The sequence below is a fragment of the Apis cerana genome, linkage group LG15 (assembly GCF_029169275.1).
Source record: "Apis cerana isolate GH-2021 linkage group LG15, AcerK_1.0, whole genome shotgun sequence".
NCBI lineage: Eukaryota > Metazoa > Arthropoda > Insecta > Hymenoptera > Apidae > Apis > Apis cerana.
In genome coordinates, this window is record NC_083866.1 from 6,313,465 (window position 1) to 6,337,834 (window position 24,370).

The 24,370-nt window shown below is 42.0% G+C and overlaps 1 protein-coding gene across 1 annotated transcript in view; it reads left to right on the plus strand.

Annotated features, from left to right (window-relative positions):
* The window catches only part of LOC107996339 (uncharacterized), a 163,420-nt gene that overhangs the window by 118,947 nt on the left and 20,103 nt on the right, over nucleotides 1-24,370 (plus strand). Inside the window, exons 3-4 of the mRNA XM_062085817.1 lie at nucleotides 3,387-3,700; nucleotides 4,219-4,398. Of these exons, the coding sequence (XP_061941801.1) occupies nucleotides 3,387-3,700; nucleotides 4,219-4,398 (494 nt within the window). The remainder of the gene's footprint in view (nucleotides 1-3,386; nucleotides 3,701-4,218; nucleotides 4,399-24,370) is intronic.

A 24,370-nucleotide genomic window follows, 5' to 3' on the forward strand; every position in this document is an offset into this window, starting at 1 on the left:
CGGTGTCGTGTTTGTAGTTGGTTGGAAAATTGAAAACTTTTTGGCAAATTTTTCATCGCGAGGATACATTCTTTGCGCGATTGGCGAGTGAGAATAATAATGATACACTTGGCGAGCTGAGGGATGGTCGTGATCAAAATTGTTAAAAATCCTAGGGGAAAAGTGAGAAAAAGTGGCACGATTAACTAAAAATTTTGCATAGAGTGAGAAAAATGTGAAAAGATAACGAGTAAACTGTGTCGTAACTCGTGCGGGCGCATGCAGGAAGTGGAAAAAAGAAAAATATGCCGATAACCAACTCTCTTCTCCGGGAAGAGAGAATTTTCGTGGCAAGTGGATAGTGACAAAAACCGCGGCTTTCCATTGTGGAAAATGTTCGAATTCAGGAATCGGTCTGATTCCAGACCGTATTAATGCGTACAAGCACGTAAAAACGAAATTACACGGAGGGCGCTCATGAATTTTAATGGCGAGGCTGTGATCCTGAATCGCAATGCTCGACGGTGTGTACACACCGGCCATTTGAATAACGTTTATGTCGTCGATTATACGTGTGTCTACGAGCTTTAATAGGTTCGCGGGCAGCGTTTCTCAAACTGGAACGCCAAGAGATTCACACCCTGCCGTGCACCCTGCATACAACAACAAGTTTCTTGGCTCGTGGTGTGTTGTATACACGATTATGCTTTAACGTAGGATTAAATGAAATTCAACGATACCGTAACTCGAATCGAGGATATTAGAACGTGTATACGGAGGATAGGAAAATTGGTATTTGGGTTACGTGAAAATTGTAATAACATCATTTATTATCGGTTCGAAGTTACGGTGCGGTAAAACCGCATTCGATAGGAATAATAATTTAGCTTAAAATTCGATTAAATCGTAATAAAAAGTAGGGAAAAAATTCGAGCCGCTGTATCTCCGAAAATAATAACTCCCTGGATCGGTTGAAAACACGGAACTTTGCTCTTCGAAACGCTTTTTCACTCGTCTCGATTCGAGTTCCGGTTCCGGAGATATCGTCGTACGAAGAAAAGATAATTTTCAATCGTTTACTTAAACTCGAGCAAACCCTATTAAAATTACGAAAACTTTAAACCGCTATAACTCCGAAGATGGTAACTTCCGGTCAATAAACCAGCGATCGTTGGAAGCGGAGAACATTCCCCTTTAAAACTCTTTTCGAATTATCCCGTTTCGACTTCCGGTTCCCGAGATATCGTCGTGCAAAGAAAAAGTAATTTCTAATCGTTTGTTATTTTCGTTCGCGTCACTCGCTCGCACCTAATTTCACTGACCTATCCCAGACGCGATTCTTGGAAGGATGTAGTACGCATTTCCAGGGAAAAAAATGTAAGTCAATTGGCTCGCCATTCGTTCAATCTTTACGTTTCGAATATCGTAGAAACCTTGACTCCTTATATCTCGACAATCGATTGAGATATCGGAATAAAACAAAAAGCGACTTCAATATCATTTCCTTTTACTTTCTTCTCGCGCGAAAAATAAAGAGTTCAATTTGTGATTTAACGTGAATACAAAGCATATAGACATAGATGGCGCTGTTTATAGCGATGTCTGGAAATCTCCGTAGCAAATTAAATTAATCGCAACATCATGGTTCGGAAAACGTTTCCGATAAGGCAAGACGAGGAACGTTCAACCCTTTCATAACCGAAAGCTCCCCTTCGAGGCGCCTAATGGTACTTGGAAATTTCCGGTCCTGTTTCCACGATCCTTGCATCAAGATTTCGTTAATCCTCTTTGGGACCTCTAAATCGTCGACGCCACGAAGTTTGCCAGGCGAAAGGATTGAATTACGAACGGCTGTAATCGCAAGTTTCTCCAGGGGTGGGGGTGAAAAATTATATTCCATTAAACCGGAACTCCGAATCTTGGCACCGGTTTTAACGATACCATTGATCGAACAACGCGGCGTTTCGTCGTCGAACGCGATCTCGAGACATCTGGGCGTGCAGCGATGAAACGAGACCAAGTTGAAGCGGGCCGTTACGATGGCGTCAATCCTTTCGACAGGCGTTCAGAGTTCAAGTACAAAGAGCTTCGAGTACAATCCTTTCGTCGTTAGTTAACCGTCGAAACGTATGGATGCGGAATTTCTCGCGTGGAGGATCGATCGAAACGGTGGAGCTTTTCAAAAATTTATACACGCGCGATGATTGCACGATTCTGGCGGAAGAGAAGAAGAGTAGAGAAGAGGCAGAGGCGAGCTTAATCTATCATGTGCCGTATCGGTGGACGTGAAAACACACCTTTCCACCGAACGACGTTCCTCCCCGCTTTATTTCCGCCACGTTACGCGGGACATTTGTTGGGAATATTGATCAAACGTTTCCTTTTTTTCTCTTCTCCGGAATATCATCTCGAGAGTCTGGAAAATCAAAACAAGAAAAATAAATAAATAAACGCAAAGAGACGGTAGAATTGATTATTACGAAAAGTAACGTCATTTTTGAAAATTATTAGCTTCATCTCGCGAAAGAGAGATGTTCGAAATACGAAAGGTGAAATCGTGGAGGGAATCCTAAAAAGACAATGTTTTAAAAATTCATTGAAAAAAAAAATATTTTGGGGAGACGCTCGAACGCTTTCGAAATCCTATCTGTTGTGACGATAAAACTTCCTTCCGTTTTCGCGCACGAGTCCAGCAAAGAAGCTTGTACGTGCCTCGCGTTTCGAGCACACGTTTTTATATTTTATTACGCTTTACGATACCCTCCTTATTTCGTCGAGCGGACGAATTTTTATCCGCAATGATCAACGATAAAATAAACCATCACGGCGACGAGACTTTGAGATACTATTCGAAGATCTCGGTTCGAACGAACGCTTCTCGATCCTTCAGCCATATTTCCCCCTTGAAATAAAGATAGAGACTCGAAACGGATGTTCCTTGTGAACGTATACGGAGGGTCGTGTTCATTGGCCGTAAATTCATCGCCTCGAGTAAATTTGACCATTTCGTCGGGCGCAGGGGTTCGCGTTAACGATCCCTATAACCGTTTCGTCTGATCCTCGATACTCAGCCTGTGTACCATCCATGTTCCATAAAAAAAAAAAAGAAGAAACATCATCAACCTGTTCAGAATCACGCGTTTGATCTATATATATATTCAAATTAACATCGTCTATTAATTAATCGTTGAGGCTGTACCTTTATACGAAAAAATTATTATTCAAGAGAATAAATTCAAATTCGAACGCGTTTGTTTGTTTAATAAATGTTAGTTCAGAACGGGACTCCATTTATTCGATTATAAAAAGTTTTTACAAAGTTTTAAAATCTTGATCTTAACGGTTTTTTAAAAAAATATACCACGCTTCGTACAAGAAACCTTTCCCAATCTTTTTCTCGTTTTCAGGTCGAACGCACGACTCCGCCTACACTTTGTACAGACTGGGGGAAAGATTGTCGAGCGGTGTGAGATTGTACGTGGAGACCGGAAGGACAGACGGGATGGACGCGGACGGTGACTCGCCCAGCACCCTCCACTCGTTCACGGGGCCGCCCGTGCCCCAGGGGGAGGGGACGAGCGTGGCGCGGGCCTTCCTCGACGGCAATCACACCCTGATAAGCATCATGGCACGCATCAACCCCAGCCCGGATTGGTTCGTCGGCCTCGATTCCTTCCAACTGTGCGTGGAGGGTAACTGGGTCGATACCGTGACCGTCGAGGTAATTACCCATCGAGGGGAGGATCATTGATTTCGATATCAGAAATCCTGAAATCGCATCGTCGCTTCGACAATTTCAATTTCGGGCCTTTCGTGACCGCCAACGCTCGAAATTAGGCCGAGCCGTATTCGGAAAATTAGATCGAATCGATGAGGGGAGGTGAATTTTCCATTCGTTTCGGACAGCGGAACGAACAAAAGGCTCTATAGAAAAAGGAAACCTTTTTTCTCTTTTTTTTTCGCTATTTGGATACACGGGGCTGTATTAGCGATCCTTGGCGCTCGTTGAAGCGAAGTTTGATCTGGAAAAAGGGTTTGAAGAGAGGAAAAAATTGCGTCGAAAGAGAGAGATGTGTGTGTGTGTACGTATGTATATATATATACATATATGTATATATATATAGTATATATAGGTCGTGTGTTCGTTGAGATGGAAAAAAGCGCGTGGTTTCTATGCCATCTCATTAAAATCCGGCTATTGAAAGAGTCGGGGGATCCATCGTTCGTCTCTTTTCTCAGCTGGATCCGCTGGACGGTGGAACCGATAACGGGTTCACATTCACCGCTGCCAACTGGCCGACCCAACCCCAAGGAATCGCCTACAGGATCACGTCGCGGTATCCGGCGCATCCCGCGGGAAGCTTCTATTATCCCAATCTACCTCGCCTCCCGCCCATAGCCACCCTCACCTTCACCAAGGTAAGTTCCATCTTTTTTCTTTTGAATCCGATGGATCGAGTCCATCGATTTCTACGCGTTGAGTTTCGGATGAGTGAACAACGCGGAATTAACTGGTGGATCCGGTTTAGGATTCGGTAGATTCGTGTATATAGGTATTTTATATTTGGTTGGAAAAATTTACCTTTTTCTGTTTGAAACTTCTTTGAAATGATATCATCGAATTAGCACTCGGGATGTTCAATTTTATTTAAAATAGAATCTTATAGTTTATTTGATCAATATGTTAACGATAATTGACAATCATCCTCTCAAGTTTTAGAATTGATTAATGTCGAAATTTTTATTCCATTTGAAACTTCCGAACTGATGTTACCGAATCGACCGGGAAATTGGAAAGATCCGGTCTCAATAAAAAAGGCAGGTTAAAATATAGAATGCACGGTATACAATCAATACCTTTGTATCAATAATTTTAAGCATTTCGGCATTTTCCACTAATAAATATTATATATCCATTTTTGACCAATTCCACCAACTCTCACAAAAATAATATCCATATCCATTAACTAGAATTATTATTCAATTAAACATTCATATCCATTAATTAAAATTATTATCCATTTTTGCCAACTCCCCAATTAAACATTCACAAAAATAACATTCGTATCCATTAATTAAAATTATCATCCATTTCCGCTAATTCCACCAACTCTCCGATTAAACATTCATATCCATTAATTAAAATTATTATCCATTTTTCCCGACTCTCCAAACATTCACAAAAGTAACATCCATATCCGTATTAATTAAATTTATCATCCATTTTTGATCCAATTCCACTGCAGATTCCCCTATTGATTAAACGTTATTTCACAAGAAAAAAAAAAAAAAAAAGAATAACATCAAAGAACGAGATTCCGGGTGTAACGAGTATATAAAACGCAGGCCGAAACAACGGCATCGAGGCGTTTTCCAACGTTCGCCAATTTCACCGCGAGCTCCGCTTTAATATTCCAGGGGAGGCATTAAACGGCGCGAGGAGAAAACAAACGCGCGAGCAAGTATGGCCACTTTGTTAGGCTAATATCGTCGCATTACGGGGGGAGGGAGGAGGGGGCACCAACTTAATTGGCATAAATGATAACGGGGGCTTCCTGGACCGAATGTGCCCCGAACGTATCGCGGCTGATCCCCTCCCCCGACCACGACCGCTCTATTTATGCCGCGAGCTCTTAGGGTATTAATATTCAAAACGTAATATACACGCGTACTCCTTCGAACTGGGTCACCGGGAGGACTAAACCGCGCGAACATTAGGGAAAATTTCCAATTATATCCGTGTTGCACGCGCGTCTTTGAACATTCGTCTCGATATACGTAATACGAACGAAAATGTTCGAACGATAACGAAATCGTTAACGATACGAGCATGCACGATTACGTGTGTTTCTCCTTTGTGAGATATACGATATGATATTTCTCCTTTATCTTTGTATTTTTGTTTCATCCGGCTGCCCGATAGAAAGAAAAAAAAAAAGGTCTAGATACAAATTATAAATTCTGATCTGTCGAAGCAAGAAAAAAGAAAAGAAGTGAAGTAACTCAAAAGTTAAGTTTCGAAAGTTGAATGGTTGTAATAAGACAATGTTAATTTTTTTTTCTTTTTTCAAAGTATTAAAAAGATTAAATTAAAAAGTTGAAATGGATCCTTAAAGTTCTGAAAGTACCGTTGTAATTATTATAACAGACACGAGTATCGTGATTATATATGCAAATTCTTTTCCCTCTAAAAAAGTTGGAAGTGGAGCCTCAAAGTTTCAACATTTTTTTTTCTTTTCTTTTTTTTTTTTATTAATTACAACGAAACTTTAAAAACGTGGTGAAATTTCAATGCTCCGCTGTCTCGTTATAAAAATATTCCTATACGGAAAATCTTATTCGAAAAGAACACGAGATTTTCTTGGAAGAAGAAATTTTCCAATCCGGAAACGAATTACTCCCTCCTGCACAAGTGAAAAAAAAAGGAAAAAAGAAAAGAACCTCGTTCGAATATTCTCCCCACATCTTTCCCTATATATCCACTCGCGCAAAAATATCAGGGATACATCTCGAACGAGATCCGTTTCGCTCCCTCTCCCTCTTCCTCGAGTAATTTAGAATTTCACCAGAGGCATCGCCGTCTCCCGGCGATCTTCAATCAATCCACGCGAACGATCCACGGATTTTATACGAATTCACTCGAATAAACGATGCAACGTTGCGCGCTTCCCTCCATCCTGCGTCCGAGGACACAAACATTATCGATTCGAGTAATATAGTCGCGATACAGGGTTGAACACATTACGCCTCCTCCCCCCCGTGTTCCAATTTCAAGCTTAATGGAGTACCTAAGATGCTCGGCCGTAATGGAACCGTTTCACCGGTCGTTCCATTTTTCTTTCTTTCCTTCTTTCTCTTTTCCCCTTTTTTTATTTTTTCATCCCCCTTTTTCCCCCTTTCCTTTTTCCTTTTCCCTTCGATCGCGCGACACGAGTGCGACGCGTTAACCGTAATGGCGGCCGCGAATTGCAGGGAGAAAGAGCGGTGAATTAACGTTCCACGGTTCGACGAGCTCGCGCGGAGCTCGATAAACGAAATGATTCTCTTTCTCCCTCCCTCTCTCTCTCTGTCTGTCTGTCTGTCTTTCTGTTGGAAGAGACTCGGTGGAAAAGCTTAATCAGCTGTAAATTACAGTCTGTTCCCGGTGACATCGTTGGCCCACAAACATGGTGACACATCGGTGTGAAAAAGTGTCCGGTCGATTTTTGTGAAAAATGATACGAGCGGTTCGTGACGTTAGCTGAATTTACGGTGCTTGGTTAAAACCACGTACGTATGAAAAAAAAAAAAAAGGAAGGGGAGAAAGGGGAGAGGGAGGGCAAATGTAGACTGGAATAGATCGTATTAGCTAGGCGGATGAGTTATGCTCTGTGGAGAATTTGATTTATCGCGAATACCGAGGCGTATTTTCTAATGAATATCAACGTATAACGTGTGTCGAGGCAATAGACTCGGGCTAGCATTAGTTTCACATAGTTAGATTTTCGATTTTAATAACAGTACATCGATTTAATTTAACCTTCGCGATAATTCAAATATATCCAAGTATATAAACAATACGATCGAAGGATACGCGTGAAATTTGTCGATTGATTCGACGTGTATAATACTTGCGCGCGTATTTAAGCTAGTGTCGCGACACTCAGTCGCCACTCGATATCCGATATAATACCTTCTTCCCTCTCGAAATTCTTTTCTAACGCTTTTTTTCCCCTTCCTCGGGGAGAAATATTCTCGAATACGTATCTTCGTTCGTTCGCACAGCTCGAAGGAAGCGGGCGGATGATAGTTGCAACAGCTGACGAAGCATCATCAGGAGGAAGCAAGCAGGGTCGGATTACGAAACGTCTGGGCTGGAAGGGGAATGGGAAGTGGAAAAATGGCGGGAGAGAGGGAGGGATAACGAAAGAGGGTCTATAGGATTAGCGTGGAAAGTTTGATAATTATACGGTAAGCGGGTCAGGCTTTGCGAAGGAAGAGGAATCGCTCGAACGACGGGACGGAAGAGGAGCCGCTGTGTGGCGGAAGCGACTTGTCGCTGGACGAGGCGGGGAGGGAGGGGTCCAATGGAGGGGCCAAAAAGTAAGTTGGAGGAAAAGCAGGGCGAGCAAGACATAATTAGCAAGTTTAAACACGAGTCGCTGTCTCTCGAATCTCGTTACCGCCGCTGTCTTCGTTAGAGCTTGGTCGAGTAATCGGCTCCTGTTTTGAGATGAGAACACGAAAAAGAAACTTGTTCCCTTTTCGGGACGAGTTGGAACAGGAGATCGAAATTCGAACAAATATTTTGCCGATTCGGCAGATGTAAATTTTTGACGAAGAATATAGTGCGCTGAGACAATTATCCATTATCGAGTACGCATTAACCAAGTATATTTGATAATGATTGCCTTCTCCGCGGCTCCTTATTGGCGATTGCGCGAGGAATACGTGATCGAAGCTCCTCGAGGGTACAATTCGCGCCCTTGTCTACCTTTATTATATCCATCGTCGAGGGAATTGTTGAGAAATTGGCGTGGAAAATAAGATTCTCCTTGGGCGTAGTCCCGATATTTTCACGCGAGGCACACGCTTTCGCCGGCATTCACCCTTCGAAATCTAATATACATGCTTATTTACGTATCCAACGGCGTTCCAAGCAGGAGAAAATAATAATGAGCCCTTTCACGCCCTTCGAAAATGGGGGGAACCAATTCTCCAGAGTTTTTTGTGCCTCGAATGCCTTCGTGTGTACCGATATCACGCACACGCGCACACGCGTTCAAAAGTAGTTTGGAAACAACTATTTCCGCACGAGAAACCCGAATGAATGTATTTGTGAAAGTATTTGCTCGCAATTTCCGTTCTCGATCATTGGCAACTGCTTTTTAGACAGAAGGAAAAAATTAACTCGTTAAAAATTTATTTCATCGCGTCTATGATACGATCCGTAGGATATCTTCGATTCAGAGGCAATGAATAAAACATAAAAATATCGATCAAGATTTATTTATCATTAACTTACAAGCGATTGAAGTTTTCACGAAGCGGAAGACTGTCTCGCCAAACTGAGATTACATATAATTTACTTATTCGAGTTTCCAGTCGTAAGATTTTTGCATGTCAACTTTTACGTTTGCTTTTACTTCTAGAATCGATCCTACGAATTCTACGTATTAATACTCGGCAAACTTAAGCTGAAATAAATAAAAACTTTCGATATTTTCGCTTAAAGTTCCTTCGAACCGCTTCCCTTCCAACTTTCGAATAGTGCTATATACCCACACGTGTGTGCACGCGCTTCTCTTTTCCGAAATCGAATTTCCACGGGTTTCGAGGAACACTTTGCCGGAACAAAAGGATGTATCAGGGATGAAAATATTTTTTATTTTCCGCTCCATGCATCCTTTTGCACGGGGGATGGAACGAAAGTTGGAGATGCTCTCGCGATGCTCCAGGGATTCTCCAGCCGGACTTTAGCAGCCGCTTAGGAGGCGGAGGATCGTGCGAAGGGTTTTTTGGTAAAATGCCAAAGCTGAGGGATGAGTCGCTCGAAGGATGTTGCGGTGGACGGATGTGGATTGATAGTCGAGAGAGATGCGAAAGATCGATGCACGAGTTATCTTCGTGGAACAGACTCGGAATAAACAGGTCTCGACGATAAACAAGCAGATTGAGATTCGAGGGGTGGACGGTCTCTCGCATTCGTCTTGGAAACAATGTCGCTTATCTTGACACCGTCGCGTTGACACCAGGGTTGGATTGGTCATAGGGGTCGCAAACGATCATCCCAATTGCCCCTAGGCTTAATCTGAATAATCCACCCTCGTATATATTTCCTCTATCCCCCCGTGCGATCAGAGATATTCGTAACGTTGAGCTTCCGTTGAGTTGTAAAATTTTCTAGTTGTCGTTCGCGAACGATTAGAATAGATAAATCCATTTACTTGCACATTTCCTCCCTCGCTCTCTTCCAATTCTGAAATCAAAATCGAACGCGAAATTATTGATCACCTCTATTATAATAGACAAAAAAGTTTGGTACTCTTCAATTTGACTTAATTTAAATCCGACCATCTCAAAGTAATAATTCGAAATACGAGAGACAGGTGGCGCAAGGTTGATCGTGACCATAATAAATAAAATATCTTGTATTCTCGTTCAGGTCAACTAAATTCAACGACTTGGAAGTAATAATTCGAGATATGAGAGACAGATGGCGCAACGTTGATCGTGACCAATAACCTCCATAATAAATAAAAAAGTCTTGTATTCTCGTCAAATTCGACGATCTCGACAATACTAAGATTATGAGAAATATGAGAGGCAGATGGCGCAACGTTGATCGTGGCCAATCATTGGCCACCTCCGTGATAAATAAAAAAGTATTGTATTCTCGATTAAACTCGAAGTAATAATTCTAAGAAATACGAGAAACAGGTGACGCAACGTTGACCACCTCCGTAATAAATAAATATCTTGCATTCTCGTTCAATTCAACTGAATTCAACGACTTCGAAGTAATAATTCTAAGAAATACGAGAGGCAGATGGCGCAACGTTGATCGTGGCCAATCATTGGCCACCTCCGCGATAAATAAAAAAGTATTGTATTCTCGACCAATTCGATTAAACTCGAAGTAATAATTCCAAGAAATACGAGAGGCAGATGGCGCAACGTTGATTGTGGCCATCACAATTGTTCTGCCCAAGGAGTTGGTTCGTACCTCGCGAAGTACCTCGTTAACGTAGTGGTAAGCTGTGAGTTATTATCGTGGGTCGTAGATAAAGGGAGGAGGGGGAGAGTTAGTTGGCAAAGCGGCACATCTACCGGATTATTCCAACTTGGGTGAAAGCAATAGGGCTCGGTTAACCGTGACATGGACGCATACACGGGCATATTTCGCGCATACTTTACGTAATTACCAACTATTCACGGCTGGTCGATTATCTGTGACCCCGATTACACCCCCTTCTACAATTTATCCCTTCTCCCGGCGCGAGAAAACTCGCGAGACGAGGTCAGGTTGCGAATTCCAATCGATCCTTCTCATCGATACTTGTTAATCATGAATGCATGTCTGGAGAAATTTTTGCCTTCGCAGTTTTTGATATCTTTGACCACGGATTAATCTTTCTGCTCAAGCTGGTTCATCGTCAAGACGAGTTTATAACAACAATTAATTTCATAGGAATTAATAGACTCTTACCCCCTCGAACATTCCACTCGAAATTAAACGCACTTTGATAACAAAAAAGGAACGTGTTAATTTTACGAACGACTACCATAGTTCCCAAGCGAGAATAATTTATCTCGATCGAGAGCAACACGGTTCATCTTTCAAGGTAAGGATCGATCGAGGGGAAAATATAGATGGAGGTAGAGAAAAAAAATTGGTGGAAAGAGGAAGAGGGAGAGAGAGAGTCAGTCGCCTCGCGAGACGGGATGAAATCTCAATTCCAAGGGAGGCGGTGCTCGAAGATGGAGCACGCAAGAAGCCGAAAGAGGGTTGCAGTGACAGAGGAGCGCGAACTCACTTCCGTTCGCCGCCACTATTTCAAACTCCGGCGGAAAACGTAAGAATTTATAACTGGTGACACGTTATGGGCTTCCCTCTCTCCACCACCGAGCGAAGGAGCGAAGGCCAAAGATTTATTTCTCGCGGCCGCTTTTTCACGGGCCTCCCGAAAAAGCTTTCTCGACCAGTGGTGGAAAGCTGGTGGTGGTAGTAATAGCGGTAGTGGCGCGACTTTCTTTGCCCGCCAGGTGGTGAGAACCGGGAAATGCATTTCACGCCGTAGACAAACGCGAAATATCCCCGCGCGAGAATATTTCTTCCTTCTATTTTCGAAGCGAACGAACGAAAAGGTTCGAAGAGGTTCGTGGAAAGTAATAATTCTATTGCCGAGACATATTACGTTACGATAAATAAGGAAGATTAACTTTGTTAATAGAGATACACGTTATTATGTTAACTGAACAGGACGACGAGATTTTTTCCTCTCCTTCTTGAGGGAAAAATAATAACGGAATGAACAGAAATTTTGACGATACGTACGTGAATCGTATTGTACCGTGAATAGAGATCGCAAAGGAAAAAAAAGTAAATTTTTCTAAAAGGAAATGTAATAATGTAAGAGAGATATAATAAGAACTTTGATAATAATAACGATAAGTGCTCATTATCATTAAGTATTAACTGAATACAGTATAATAATTGGCGAAATTTTTTTCCTTGAAAAAATAATAAAAAAAAGAAAGAGGAAGTAATTCGTAAGTTTAAAACACAATTTGCACAATGTTGAAATTCAAGTACGCGTGGATTAAAGATAAAAGATTTTAAAGATAAAAGACGAAAATTGAAAGGGATGATACAAGTAGAATGGCAGAGACAAAGGGACGATTAATTAAGGACGATAAATATTTCAGGAGTGCGCGCAAACGTTTTCGAAACGGATCAAAGGATCGTTCGTTTTAGAAATTTGAGAGTCGCCTCGCTTTTACGACGCTCCCTCCCCTTAAATAAAATCTAGGGAGGCGAAAGAGTTGGCGGTTTTATTACTCGAGAGTAATCTCGAGTGTCGTAATTTGACTTATTATATCTCGTGTCGTCCCTCCTCCAAGAATCGCTCTGACCTAACGACTTCCCCCTTCGGAACAGCCTTCCTTCTTTTTATTCGTCGTTTAAATGAAATTTCGACCGCTGAAATATTTATGGAAACTTGGGACAGACTTTGAAAAATTATTATCGTTAAAATTTCGCGGATTTTCTTTTAATCATCACGAAACGAGTTCTTTCGATTTCTTCTGAACGAGAGTTGCTCGAGCCGTGGATCAATTTCACGTGATACAATTCTCGTATTTATCCTTATTTTTTCACACATTCGAAAAGAGTAACGAAAAGGGAAAATTTGGAAAGTAAAGTTTCGCAAATTTAATTCTCGGATCGAGGAGATAGGATACGTGTATCTTTTTATCGTTCAGTTGCAGCCGCATTGCTCGCGACAACAGAACGAACCGTTAAAACTCTGCCTCGTTTCATAAACACTATTCTATTCTCCGTTGTTTTCCTTTTTTCGCGATATCGATTAATCCGATCATTCGCGTATAACCCGAAAATACAACAACGAAATGCCTGATCCGTTTATTTTTTCAACCGCCAGCAACACGCAAATTGTCTTTTTTCCCTCGTTTCATTAATCCTCAAGCTTGCAATCTCTCGTTCGCAACACGAATCTCTCTCTATTTTTCTATTTTTTTACTTTTCTAAATACCGCTTAAAAATTAACTTTCTATTCATTTCTCCTTTTTTAATCCTTCAAATTTCCAAGTCTCGCGTATATGTGTCATCCTTAACAGGCAGACGAGGATTAAAAACTGCTCAAAAATTCGTGATTAGCCAACGAGCAAACTGTAAATATCATCGAGGCGGAAGTCGAGAGCCGATCCTAATATCAATGAACCTAATATCTCGGATCGAGTTTTTAAAATCCGACTCGATCCAGGATAATCCCGGGCGCGATTCGTGGAAAATTTCTGCGGTGGCAAAAATTTTTCGCGAACGATCTCCCCCCTCCTTCGTCCTATATCGGTTCTCCTAGTACGCGTTTAATTTCATTTGTCAGTTGATCGAGATCGACGTTCCCGATTCACGTCAGCTCGACGAATACCTCTAGAAATTAACAAGGTCTCGTCGTAACCGCTCTCGTATCGTAATTATAATGAGGCCGAAGAGCACTCCATCCCGAACCAATCACGAATACATCCGAGCCTGTTCTGAAATAATAATAGCCTCGCTACGTATCACGCGACAATGATCGATTTTTGTTGTTGTTGTTGTTCACTCGATCGTGGATCGAGTACAAATTTTTTACGCCTTCCTCTCCAGACTTAATATCATTAAAATTTTATATATTGTATATACAAGTATACAAAATTATTGCAACAGTGACGAGAAATTATATCCAAATTCTATCTACTAAAATGGAATATCACGCGAATACGAAACAAAAACATTTAGAATACGTGATCCCTCTATCTGAATGAATTATCTATCGTAAGATCAAAATTTTGATCGATCCCTCTCTCCCTTCCCAAAAAAAAAAAAGAAATAATACACCGAAATTCAAGCATTTAATCAACCATCGATCGTCGATCCACGCCTCCCTCCCTCCGGTCCTTTTCGACCGGAAACAAAATTTAGCCATTTTTCCCTCCTCGATGTCACGGCTTATCCATTGACCGTATCATCGCTCCCCCTCTTCCCCTTTCTCTCTCCCCGGCGCTGGTTTGCCACGCTTGTCCGATTATCGACGGATTAACTAGCGGTGGCCGATGGTGATGCAAGCGACGCGGTTGGCCACCTGGTATACCCCCTTCCGTACGTACACGACACGGACCCCCGATGTATAAAACCAGCCCCCACGTAATATCCTTTCACGGTGATAATTATGATAAAATAATCATTCGTTGATTCATTTTATTCTTCTTCTTCAAGGTTTGTTTCCTGCTTCGAAGGAAGGAGACCTATTCGTCGAAATATTTGTCGAGAAGGAGGAGGGGGATCGTTGAAAATTTCAATCCGGAACGTTGATTAAATCACTCGATCGACTTTCCATCGCGCTCTCCCTCTCTCTTTCTCTATTCTTCTTCCTGGAGAGAAAGCGTTCGATTTTTGTCGGATGGAAAAAGTCTAGGTTGCAAGAAAGAGTGAGGGAGGAGGGTCGAATCGAGTTACGAAGGAAGTATCGATATCGATAACGATGGATGATCGAATTCCATCTGCTCGTCTCTTTTTTTCGGGTTTTGATGAGGATAAGATTCGTCAGAGATACGATTTACAAAGACTTTCTCCTCGAGTGATTATAAAATTCTAAGAATTGGTTAATATTCGTGGAATATTTCTCGCGTATCGTCGATCGTTCCTCCCTCGCGTCGATAATTTATGTACCTTAAAGATGGAACGCTGGTCAAAGATCCAACGAGGTGTACTCTCTCTTCCCCCTCGATCAATCTTCCTCGAGAACAACCTTTCCAAAATTCTCATAGCACTATTTGGTACCCGCTGGTTCTTCCGGATTCGTTTCTCAATCGCGCCCGACAATCCATCACATCGTTTCTCCCCTCGCATCGATAATTCACCACGAAGATTCGCACGCTTCCCCATTCAAACATGTCGAAGACCTCTTGCGTTAGCATTCCGTGTATTCTCCTCTATCACTCGAAATAGTGTTACACGTTCTACTTCTTATACATTAAAGATCCGTTTACATTAATCCGTTTGTTGCAAAACGTATCGACTTTTCTCTGTTCTTCTTCCTTTCTTTCAGGTTTTTATAACACTTAAAATAGAAGAGACAGGTGGAGAGATAAAAGTGGAACGGGTTGGAAGGAGGGGCGGGTTCTAATTACGAGATGAACGGAAAAGTTTCGGCGTTAAAATTAAGTCGGCGGTTTACGAGGCTGTGAAAACTATTGGACGTGTAACGGTTAATAAAGACGGGCGTCCGAGGTGGAAAGAAAGCAGCACTCGCGATCGAGTTCACCGAGTATCGATTCGACGATGAAACCACGTGGAGCGGAGTTTCCACGGAATAACAACGCAGGGTGGGGGCGCAAATATTTAGAGAAAGGGGCTACTGTCCCGTTGAACGTTTCGCTTGTGCCATTCGCGTCTTAAATAGATACCTAGATACAAACAAACGTTTCGAAACACTCTCGAATATCCTCGGTGTAGGCAGAGTGTTTTATTTTAGGGGAAGGTGGATTAGGTGAGTGGATAAGGTAAATGAGAATCTACGTCAATTTCTAAATTAATTCCACTTTTACTCGCGATATAACAATATCTAAGTAGATTCTCCAAATAGTTTCTCCTTTCGATTCAATCCGATATAACAATATTACAAAGTGTGTCCATCGTTTCAACGACAAACGACATGTATATCGTAGCGAGAACAACGATAAGACCGAGTTATCTTAATAAAATCCACGCGAAGGTAATCCAGAGAAGGGGTGAAAGATCGCAGGGCTCATTAACACGAACCATATTAACTCGACCACTAAATCTCTCCCCCTCTCCCTCCGGTATTATCCTCGCAAAAAAGGATCGACTTAATGCGCAACCCTGTTGCGGTATCTCCCCTATCTCCTCCCCTGCACCGCTATAATTGCATCGCGGAGAGAGAGAGAGAAAGCTTCCTCTCCCCGTCCAAAATAGGGATTTCGCCGCACACAATCGCAATCTGTAAATTCCCCGCGGACGTAGACCCGAGAGAGGGTATAGAAAGGGTATATTTCTCGATTCGAGGGAAAATTCGAGGGACGTTCGATCGTATATGGCATCGGGCGGTGTGACCGGTCGCAATTTGTCACGATTCCCTGGTCGTCGATCGTATTTAGCCATCGTAACCCGCCACGGGGGAGGGGAGCACCGCCCCATCGTTGGAATTTCTAGCGCGGAAGTAAACGGCGCGAAATTACGGGGAATTATTAAATTACAGCGACGACTGCCGCGGTAATTATCGCCCGGTGCCTGGGATTATAGATTTTACGCCGGATAAATCCGTTTAACGTCGCGTGTACCCGCTCTCGCGGGTGTCCAATCTCCTCCTCCTCCTCCTTCCTCTCCTCTCGCCTCTTTACCCAGGGCGAAAAAGCGCGATATCGATCCGGGTAGGGAGAGGGAGGGAGAGGCTCGTTACGCGGTGCAAAAATGGGAAGGATACCTCTTCTTTTACGCTTCGAAGGCGGCACACGCGAGGCGAGTAGGATTGATTCCTGTTGGCGGGAGAAGGAGGAGGAGGAGGAGGAGGAGGAGGTGACGTTCTTTATTAACGTCACGGGCGAGTCGGATGAATCGGGAAACGATGGTGGCAATTGTTGGATTATTGTTAAATATATCTGGATTATCTTTTTTGTTGTTATATATATATATGTAAGTGAGTGGGGATTCGTTTATTCGAGATGAGAGAAGATTGGCGATGAAATGTATAATTTTATTTTACGAGAATCTTTGTTCTCTCATAATCTATTTGCTCTAGGAACGCAATTAAAGTTCAATTCGTTTAATTGATTTGAAGATAATTTGAGGACTACGAAGAGGAAAAACGTAACTCGTAAGTATTCTTCATATTGATCTTATTGCCATTTGAGGTTTGTTGAAAATTTACGCGTGAAAAGTTAGGAATTAGAGCAATAATCGATACAAATACACCTTAGCCATAAAGGCTAAACGTCAAACAGACGCCCATTACATATTATTTTGTCAGATGGGATTGTGAGCGAAAAGCATTACTCTTATTGTCGTTTAAACTTTCTCAAAAATTTATATACGAAATTGGACGAAGGGAAAGGTATCGATAATCGATACAAACACAGTTTACGGGAAAATGGACAAGGGCGCGAGGCGGAAACGTCGAGCAGACAATTTAATGAGAACTGTTCCGCGGAATCTAGCTCGTTTCTAGCCTCTACGCACGTGGAAACAACGTAGATTTCGCCCGTTGCATCGTATCGTATTATGAACCGAGTAATTACGACCCATCCCTCCCCCCATCAACCCCGTACAGGTCGCAGAATTTTCGGAAATGCGGGCATCGCTCATCGATAACTATGCAGGCACGGTGCAGCCACTTTAATTAGTATGTACGTATCCAGTTCATTACGAGTTAACAAGTCGGTGAATAGCCACTCGGCTAATTGCACCGTGCCTTCTGCCACGCCTCTTCTCTCCTCGAACGAGCTCTCGCCATTCCTTGTCTATTACCTTTTCCCACCGCAGAGAGAGAACGTGTTCATTAACCATCCAGCCTCTCCGTTCGATTCCATCATTTTTCTCCTCGATTAATGTACGTCGAACGTTATTAATTTGATATATCGTTAATTGTCGGATCCGCATTCCTCAAATTTTTGAAGATTCTCTTCAATTTTCGTGTAATATCTTATTAATTCGAAAGTTTGTTTCGAATGGGAGGAAATGGAAAAGTTTATTTCTCTCAAATTTTGATGCATGCCTAATTGGATGTATCTGCGAATTCTTCGATATCGTGCCCTGTCCTCTTCTCCTCCATTAATATGGATACTTTTCGAGATCGTTTCGATTCTTAATTTTCCGCATCCGATCGTGAAGCAGCGAAACGGTTAATTTGAAAGTTTATTGGGGAGGGGTTCGAAACGAGTGACGACATGATATGGGGAGGAGGAGAAGGAGGGGAAAGAAGTCGAGCGCGGCGAGCAATTACTTTTGCAATTATTTTTAATAAACTCTCGAGAATTAATTGCGCTAACCCGCTGGGCTAGTCGTTAACGAAACGCGACAGAGGAGACGGCACAAAGCCTTTCCACACGGTCGAATGTGAGGAATTCTCCCCCTTGCACCGTTTTTCGACACCCGCAAATTACAGTCGAACGCCTCTCCATTGCTATGCAAACTTTCCTCGAATCCACACTTTGTTCCCAACCTTTGTTTATCCTCTCTGTTTAAATTTCACAGGAATCGAACGATGAAAGTGAACGGAGACGCGTTGATAATTAATTAAAATAATTTTTAAATTTCGTAGAAAATCAAGAGGAAATTACGGAATCTTTTCAAGATATATTCTTAAAATTCTTCTTGAAATTACGATTAATTACAATCTGGAAAGGAAAATTGAGAATAAATGGAATATCTCTCGATAAGCGACGACGAGTGGAACAAAGGATCTCTTGTCGGATGTTGCAGCAGCCATCATCGGTTTCATCGCATAAAGGTTTCGCAAAAGTTTCACTGTTGTGGTTTCGAATTTGAACGAAATGGCACGAAAGATGTCGAAATTATCGGGTCAAATCGTGCGGAACGATACCGCGGATCTGGGCGGGGAACCGTTAGGAGGCTTTGCAACGTCACGTTCCTCTCGGCGAGTCAGCTCGGGACACGTTCGCGGCGCATCCCTGCACGTGGATGCACTCGAAAAGAGGCTCGCTGGGAGTAGTTATTGGTTTTGAACAAATACAATAGCCGAGCGCGATTGACGTAACGATACTCGATCCTCCTCTCCTTCGCCCTCTTCCCGTGTACAAATTGCGAGACAATTTCGCCCTTCCGCCTCTTTCTCTTCCTCCCTTTTTACAACGCGAACGCGATGAAAATATTCATTTAATTCCCGATTATCGGTTTCGTTCTATATTTTAATTTAATGCTTTTTCTTCAAATTCTTTCCTCCTATTTTTTTTTTCTTTTTCCTTTTTTTTTTACATTTGAACGAATTCGAGCAAGGAGAATCTCTTTGTACTTATGGCAATTCGTTCGGGAAATTGGAAAAATTTGGAAACGATGACCTTATTCGCATCGATATTAATTCGCGTCACGTTTGAATTTCGAAAAGAGATATCCCAATCCGAATAAAATAATCTTGAGTCGAATTTAGGTCACGATTATTAAAAATCGTGATAAATAGTCCCGAATTTTTTCCCGCATTTATCACGCAAAAAGAGGAAATCCATTGAATTTAAATACCAGAAACACACTTTCCCCGTTTCATCGATGCGCGAATAAATTTTTTGGACAGCGCAAAAAGGGTTATCGATAATCGATAAAAACGAACGAAACAGCAAAAACTGGATCACGTCTGTCCAAGGAATTAAATTAATTCGACAGCGTTCATAAAAAGCTGAGTGAAATTCGGTTATAAATAGAAATAACAATAAATCGATCGGAAGAGGAAACGAAATCGACTACATTAACGCGTTTCCTGTTGTCGCCTAGCTAATTCCATTCTAATCGATCGGCTCGTTCAATTATTCCTGCGGCGCTCATGTAATTACTCCCTCCCTCCCTCCCCCGTGCCCATGTTTTTCGTTATTGCAATCGCGTTGTTCACGACCGTTCCAACGAAATCGGCGGCGTTTCGTGAAATCGACTCGCCCCCGTGGGCGAAAAATTTCGACGAAACCTTTATCGGCCGCCAACCAGATGAAACGAACAATTGGAGTGTCGAATTGCCGTTCGACACGCGAGCGTGGCCAAATTAGCGCGAATTCGAGCTGACACGTGGATGAATGTAATCGAAAGGAAGGGAGAGGAAAAGAGGGAAGAACTTGTGTCGGAACTTTTTAAATCGAATGGCATATCGGCGTGTTTACTGGAAAACTCTTGCGGATCTCTGATTATGCTAAATTCATTTCACCAAAGTTTTTGTTGATAGTTCTTGATATCTTTTCGTTTGTTTATTTTATAGAATTATATACTTTGCTATTTTATATCAAAATGTTTATCAAATCAATTTATAGAATTTCCACAATCAGAATATCGAAATTATCTTTTTTATCAACTTACTTATTCAACATTCGTTGCTCCAAGATCTCGAAGATGCAGAACACCATTTCGAAAATCCAAAATTTCAAACATTTTCAGAACAATAAATTACTCGTTCGCGGTTCGTTCGATGGAGCGCGAAAATCCAAGATCTCGAAGATGCAGAACACCATTTCGAAAATCCAAAATTTCAAACATTTTCAGAACAATAAATTAATAAAATCGTTCGCGGTTCGTTCGATGGACCGCGTGTTTTTATCCCGAAGCGAAGATCCAGAACAACAAACATCGATATCTATTCGATATCTTCTCCAACCTTCCCAAAATCCGAGATTTCAAACATTTCCAGAACATAATAAGTTACTCGTTCGCGGTTCGTTCGATGGACCGCGTGTTTTTATCCCGAAGATCCAGAACAACAAACATCGATATCTATTCGATATCTTCTCCAACCTTCCCAAAATCCGAGATTTCAAACATTTCCAGAACATAATAAGTTACTCGTTCGCGGTTCGTTCGATGGAGCGCGTGTTCTTATGGCGGAACAGAATTCATCGGAGCCGGCAGCTGGTCTGGCGATTAATCCGACCACAGAAGTACATCTCGCCCTAACACAGACTCTTTAACTGCTTTAACACGTGCCGTAGGAGGCGCGGACTGGTTGGTTTTTCCAAGGAACTGCGGAGAGGAGGGGTGGTCTCTCGTGGAGGAGGGATGGCAGGACGCTCGGTGGACACTCGGGTGACCGCAGATTTATGAGGAGAAGGGCCCCAGGACGAGAAATTTCGAATGTTTTGCCAGCGCGGGAGGAGAAGGAGGGGAGGGGAGTAATATAGCGTGTCTGGATTCCCTACCCGGGTTTAATTACTTTCGCGGATAATTGATTCGAAAATAACGTCCGTCTGCGGCTACCGAGAGGAGCGGGACGATGAACCGAGCGAGTTTCGGAACGTTTTATGGAAGGAATATGGCAGTTGAATAGGTTTTGATGGGACAGAGCGGTTTTTAGCGACGTGGCCCATTCCTCCCGTAGCGAGGGGGGTGGGATGATCCGGATGGTCTCGTTAGCTCCGCTGATTTTTGTTTAATCATTCACCGTGATTCGAATATTCGTATATATTAGAGGGGGAGATACGGATTTGCATAGGGAAAAATACGCTTCCTTTATCGATGTTTAAAATGCATTAAACGAGACGGGGAAGGGTATACGATGCAAAATAGGCACGAAACGTGATTCGAGAATTGAAATTGTCGACTTCATGCTGGTGGCGATGATCTTTATGCGATTCCCGCGAATAATTCGACGCGGGATCGAAAAATTCAATACGGATATGGAACGTTCGTATTCGAGGCATGCGTGGCGCGGAAGGAAAAAATGAGATAAATCGTTGGCAAATAAGAACATTCGCTAAGCAGCACGTCGCGCAACGAATTTTTCGAATCGATCAGATCGCAAGTACGGTCCAAACCGTGGCGGGTCGCGCGATAAAAATAACGAAAATCTTACGTCGCTTCCATCCGATTCGAGTCGAAATTGTTAATATCGGATGGCCGATCGAGCGTGTGGCCGGAAACCTATGCTGGAGCAAAATTTATACGAGTTATTGCGAGTTCTGGCCGGCAAACTAAATTTTCCCGCCAGCTGTTCCCTCCACCCCCTTGCTTCCCCTCCCGATCGAACTTTCCGATCACGGCCGCCACCGTTGTAACCGAATCACGAATCTTTTTTTCCCTTTTTTTTTTTTTCCTTCGTTGAAAACGTCTGGCCGTGGGTCGAAAAAAAAAATATTTCTCGAATAATCGTGTTCGCCGCGCGGCTTGTTTCGATCGATTAACCCGTCCCGATAGACTTTTCGAATTGGCTCTCGTCGTTCTACGCCCTGTTCGTGAATTGTTCGATCGTTCGTACGAAAGGATACGCCTCCCACTGCTATTCGTGTGTGTGCTCAAAAACTCGAAATAACCGGTTAACCGGCGGTGAATTAACACGGGGAAGAGTTTAAATCGGATCCGTGTAAAAGTTATAAAGATATTTCTCGCTCCCTTCCTGGGAAAAAATATGGTTCGGAAACGGTTGAATGAAAGTTTACATCGGGATGAATTTCTTCGGGAAAGTTTTTCTTCTCAAGGAAGATTCATTTCCCGAGATTGGAGAAAGGAGAAGGAGAAGGAATTATGCAAATGGGAAGTGGGGGTAGTAGTAGTTTTCTAAACGAAGCTCGAGGATCGACGGAGAGGTGTAAATTATTTCTTTCCTTCCTTTCGAGGAAGTCGCTTCTGGCGGAAGCTTTCCACTCGTGCTCCCATTTTTCGCGAAAGGGAAAAACGAGGAATCGGAAGACGCGATTGCGGGAAAGAGAAGGGGAAATTTGGGTTCGGTGGAAATTCGATGGAATTCGGTGGCCGACACGTTCGATCTAATTTCTATCGAATGACACGTCGTGATTGCTGCGCTCGTCGACGTGGGCGCAATACGGCCCGTGTTATTTCTCGTTTATTTTGAATTAATGAACCCGATCGACGGGCCAAGGCACTTGATTACGGGTAATTGTTAGTAAAAACGTTCAAACATTTATCGATGATAACGCGCGTGATTATCGTTGCATGATGGGAAATGTTGTCGGGCGGATGAGCATGTTAATGCACGATTGCACGAAAATTAATATACATGGGAAGTTAATTTTATAGGGAACCGTGAAATATGCAATACTCGCGTATCCGTTTACGAGCTATTTCGCGCGAAATTGCATCAAATTTGACACCACGAGCCACCAATTATTTATATCGGTAAGAAGATTAACGCTCTCTTTTTTTACAGTTATTCAAATTTGGAATAATTTTTTTTTTTTTTTACGTTAGATTCGAACGTTATTTCGTTTACAGAAACAATGATTTCGTTTGAATCGAAAACGGTCATGTTTCTTCTTTCCAGAGATAGGCAAAATTTAATAGTTGAAGTTACTTTGATAATTTATTGTTCGAAACAGTAACAATCGCGAATATAATTGTAGGCAAACTAAAACTAAATTAGTTACGAATAAATGTTATCAAACAAGCATTTTAATAAGCAATTACTTATACCAACTTTATTCCAAATTTTTAACTAGTTACTCTTTCAATTTTTTTTAATTAATTCTGACTCAAAGAAAAATTCAAATATTATTTTAGGCATAGCGAATAATAAAGTCATAAAGAAAAATTAAAAATTTCACGTCGTTTAGTTTAACAAACAAAGGATAAATTTATTTTGAAAAGGTATTGAACGATTTCTAAAACTGAATTAATTTCTATACCGTTCCTATGTACGAGATTACTTTGAACGAAAACGTTTCAACTTTAAAAGTCGATCAACCAACAAATTCCATACAAAATTCGAAATTGTTTCGAATTTTCAGTAACCGTGTTCTCTAAAACGTATTCTCTAATAAAATCGTCGAAGCAATCAGATTAACGACGAATTTTCGTCAACGAAACTTCTCTTTTAGCAAAAACTCCCTTCTCGTCGTAACTCTAATCGTCATCCTCGTAACATTCCTTGCCCTATTTACCCGAGTAAGAAAGTTCCTCGCCATAAGGCGGTCGTACAATCGACCGTGTAACAAGCCGCAAAGTTTTTGCCCGTGCAAATAAAACAGAGTGGAATATGAAGTTGATAAAATTACAGTTATCGACGTGGCAGTAAAGTTGATAATTCAACATCGAACGATAAGTTTATCTCGACAGCCAAACTGTTTAAACTCAAAAACTCAATTAAATTATCTTTCCATCTAAATTCCTCTTTTCTTTTCCGATCTTATTCTCACCCTTAATTCGTAATTCTAAAAATTCTCCCCACTTTAAACCTTTAAACGAATAACGAATTAACGTATTACTTGCAAAACGCAATGAATGCATGGATATTTCTTGGGATGAAGATAACTCTTGGAAACTCTTGAAAGCAGCTCACAAACGTTTGATACATGTTGCATCGAGTAGCGATGGATTTGGGTAAATGGGTGACGTAATGGTAGGAGAAAATGACAGAGGAACCGAGTTGCAGCAGCGCGTCATAGTCTAATTTTGAATTCTCGATCCGCGCCGAGTGTCATGTTTCGCCTCGGACGAGAAACGCTGCATTACCGA